The sequence below is a fragment of the Rhamphochromis longiceps genome, linkage group LG11 (genome assembly GCF_057381845.1).
Source record: "Rhamphochromis longiceps isolate RC_006_pf linkage group LG11, R_longiceps_female_GT1.1, whole genome shotgun sequence".
NCBI classification, from domain to species: domain Eukaryota; kingdom Metazoa; phylum Chordata; class Actinopteri; order Cichliformes; family Cichlidae; genus Rhamphochromis; species Rhamphochromis longiceps.
In genome coordinates, this window is record NC_140567.1 from 24,620,755 (window position 1) to 24,624,877 (window position 4,123).

Genomic DNA, 4,123 nt, shown 5'->3' on the forward strand with positions numbered 1-4,123 from the left:
AGGAGTTTGCAGCGGACTGTCAGGTGATCTGAGGAAAGCACGTTCGAATCCGAAACCTGTCGAAATACCTTACATTCCTGAGAACAGCTCAATCTCTTTTCCCATGTTGCCACAAGTGGTTGGAACAGTTTACCGCAATGTTTGTGAGCGAATCATTAAAATAAAAACATTACAGATGTGATGTCAAATTAAAAAGTCGAAAGAGATGAAGTGTCTTTAAGGGATATTTGTGCAGGGATCTCTTTCCTAGTGAGATGGGGAAAAACAATCATGCAAACGTGTTTAATATTACACCGACGAAACTAAAGTAAAACTACTGCAAACTTGCAAAAGCTAGAATTGTCTTAGGATAAAGTACAGTTAGTTTTCCTTCCACTAGATGGCGATATTCTAAAAAAAAAAAAAGACAAAAAAAGAATAATAATTCAAATACTTAATATTTAAGGAAAATGTGCTTAACCTGAATGTATATCAATCGGGTACAGTTAATTGGACTCGATTTTATTAAATGTAACTTTAAACATTGTTCTTGTGTAACAAAACTAAAGGGAAAATGAAGGTAAATCAGTTAAGTCAGTATTTTGGGCAGTATTGGTCCCTCAGTACATTTCATGTTCATTGTATGTGGTTAGAGCTTTGTTATGTTTGTTTGTTTTGCTGTTTTTGTTTTCTCACAACTTTTTTACATTTGCTTTTACAAGCATAAAAGAACATTACACTTCCTCAGTGTCAATGAAAATAAGCTACGGAAACAAAAACAAAGCCTTTCGGAGTTTTGTCCTTCCTTTTTTTATTTTTGTAAAGTATTATACTATACCTGGATGATCATGAATCCTATCTGCAGGATGTCCATCATGCAGCTACCTTCACTTTAAAATGCCTGCTCCATGAACCTTAACAGGTAAATGATATTTTACAAGGTAAATTCAGCAAAAAATTAACAATACATTTAAACTCTCACGTTAGACAGTCACAGAAACCTAATATCCGAAGTCCTGTCCCTCTTTTTGTCAGAAGATAGTCAGAGTGTTACTATACAAACATTTTTAATTGTGCTAGCCTCCTAGCTAGCTCTACAGGATTAAAATAATTAGTTGAATAATTCATCAAATTGCAAATTTTAGAGTTGACTAAAACAAAATGACTATGTGACTTTGTGTTCCATGAAATTCCCACGATATGGTCATTTTCTTTGACTAAATAAAATATTGATAAAAACAACCTGAATTGCATTGTTGGATATCAAGTATTTCATTGCTTTTGTTTATTTTTTTAATGTTATTTGTGATATTAAATTAATTTTCTAAACTTTGTTTTGCACTTTATTAAGTTAGCTTAACTGTCCCTGTCTAGCTAACTTCTGTGGGTCTTACTGGTGATATAGTTTCTCTTTCACTTTTTTTTTCCTTTTCAGGTCAGTGAGCAGCAAAGACATATGGGCACATCACATGAGAAGCACAGGTCTGAAATATAACATTTATTTTGTACTTTATTTATTCTCGTTACAGTAGCCAAAACATTAAACATAACCTACAACAAAAAATTACAAATCAAGCAGGAAAGCTCAATAAAATCAAATATGATCTGACCAAAAATACAAAATGAAGGACCCCAGTGAACACAAATCTTAGAAAAATAATATACAATTTAAAATTATATTTAGTATTTTATTGTCACACACACTCCTGAGACTCCCAAAAAAGAATTAACAACTTTTTTTCTGTGTATTAGTAACTCCAGTGCTTTTTATAGTCTACCTTACTTCTGTTGGTCTGCACTTTTATGAATCATGCTCACTGTGATTTGTAAATTTGTCTGGTTACTAGTAACTTTAACTAAACCCTCAAATGACATTTGTGGTGCTTAAAGTTAAAAAAAAAATCATAAAAGGCAAAATACTAAGGATAATGTAGCTCAGGATAATCCCCATATCTGATCCTAAAAGATACGTAGACAGGAAGGTCTCTGTTATCCCAGCAACATTGTGAAAGGCTTTGGGTTATCCTCACTAACCAGTGTTTCTATAAAGATGTCGTCCTGCTGAGTTTTTAATATCAAGTTTGGGTGCAAATACAAAACCTAAAAGGTATCTGCATGCATGGGACCCACTAGGTTAAAATGAGCAATGTCCTGTATTCTGTTGTAATAAAACCCTGTCTCTCTCTTCCTTTTTTTGATTCTCTCACATTTTACCCAGTCCAATTATTGCATTCTGTTTATGCTCTGTGCACACATTACAAGCTGCAGGAGTGAAAAAAAAAAACCCATTACAAGGAAAATAATTAGTGGGATTAAACATTTATATTCATAATTTTAATTAAGTGTAAGTAGCACAATGTGCATAATGTAGTCGAATAGTGTTACATTATTGGCTTATTATTATTAATGTGACATGAACCACTGCTCAAGACGAAACTCATTTTCACTGCTTTTTTTTTAGATTTACAAAGCAACAAGTCATAAGCATAAGCAATAACATATGTTGATCATTAAGAAGAACTTTGCCAGCCTACACGGCTCAATTAGAATACAAAACTACAATATTAGTGTGTAAAATTTTAATGACTGTAAGTTGAAATAAAATGCCTCAAAACTGAATAACTGCATTTCTACATTATTTAGATTAAAGATACCTAATAAGTAGTGGTACAGAGTTGGGTTGGAATGGTGATAATTTATTTCTAAAAGATCAGAGATCTTTTTTCCTTAATGTCTGTCATTAAACACTGTTTATACTGTGACTTTTTTTATTACCCTACCACTCTCTACAAGAACTTCTTTCCCATGCTGTCTCACTTCTTTTGTCATCTGTCTTTTTCTCTTGGTTAGGAGGTGAATTGTTGCCACACCCACCACCACCACAAAACTGAGGGCCAGTATCACAAGCCCCAGTCCCAGCAAATGAGAGGTTCCCCCTTTATAGAAGTTCAGCTGGTCCCACAGCCCCACAGCCAGGCAGCTGAAGCCGATGAGAGTTCCCCAAAATCCAAAAGCTAGCATGCAGGATCCACAAGACAGTTCAACGCCTCCAGTAACCACAGTGACGCCCGCCACTGACACAACTCCTCCTGGTAAGGTCACGGTTTCCGATTTAGACCCGTATCTCACAGTAGAGGTGACATCTGATAAAGTTGAAGGATCAAGGGTTTCCATTTTGGACGCCATGGTCTGTTTTTATTGCTTGGTAGATGGCCAAGAGGGCTTTTTACATGTAGCTTCTTCTCTCTTCTTTCTACGATATCACACATAGTCTTGATTAGAAAACCCCCCACTTTGCTTTCATGTCTGGTATCAGTTATGCAGCTTCAAGTTTAAAATAAATCATCCCAAGCTGTCGGTATAAACTTTGTATAATTATATACTGTGTCAAATTCCCATCAGTGTGTTTGAGCTTTCCTTGAAATAACTGAACCTGTTTAGGCAGGCAACCAGAAGAAAACGTCCAAAGCTTATAGGATCTGTATTTTATAATGATAGCCATACATATTATACACATTTCATGAAAAAGCCTTAACTGATGACCGATGTGTATTTTGTGGCTGTAAAGTATAATATGCATCGATCAATTCACTGCAGGCTCAGTGAATTAAATGTAAACTAGCTCAGTACACACTTTTTTAAAGATTGGACATTGTTTTAATCTGATAATCGAAACAACCTTTCACACACGCGTTTGTCACGTCAGGTTTTCTACCAGTATTTGTAACTGTAACTCTTTACTTTTTTAATTGAGTGGACCTGAATATTAGGATATAAAAGCTTTTTATTCTAGAAAGCCAAATGAATTGTTAATATTTGTAATTTTAGACAGCCAAAAAAGTCAATTTTTTTCTCTTTTTTTACATTTTAAGTGTAACATTTCTTACCTCAGTCTTGATCCAGGAGCTTAGACGTCAGAGGAAACTTTATAAAAGTGAAGGTCCTTAAATAAAGTCTTAAAGTAAGTATCTTTTAAATATGAAACTCTCTATGATTAGACACTAAAGGCACTCCTGACTTCTCTCTGGACAGTGGGTGTAGAAATGGGCGCCAGCGGCAAAGTGCTTTTCTGAAATACATCACCTACTCGAGGCCTTGCAAAATTGTGGACGCAATCATCAAGACTTCCGTCACAGCATGTTTG

The 4,123-nt window shown here is 34.8% G+C and overlaps 1 protein-coding gene across 1 annotated transcript; it reads right to left on the minus strand.

Moving 5' to 3' along the window:
• Positions 1 to 1,497: 1,497 nt before the first annotated feature.
• LOC146659227 (uncharacterized) lies at positions 1,498 to 4,123 on the minus strand. Its single transcript, XM_085421847.1, has 2 exons — positions 3,867 to 4,123; positions 1,498 to 3,232 (listed from the first exon to the last, which is right to left on the minus strand). The coding sequence occupies exon 2, from the start codon at positions 3,163 to 3,165 to the stop codon at positions 2,731 to 2,733; it is 435 nt and encodes a 144-aa protein (XP_085277973.1). The 5' UTR covers positions 3,166 to 3,232; positions 3,867 to 4,123; the 3' UTR covers positions 1,498 to 2,730.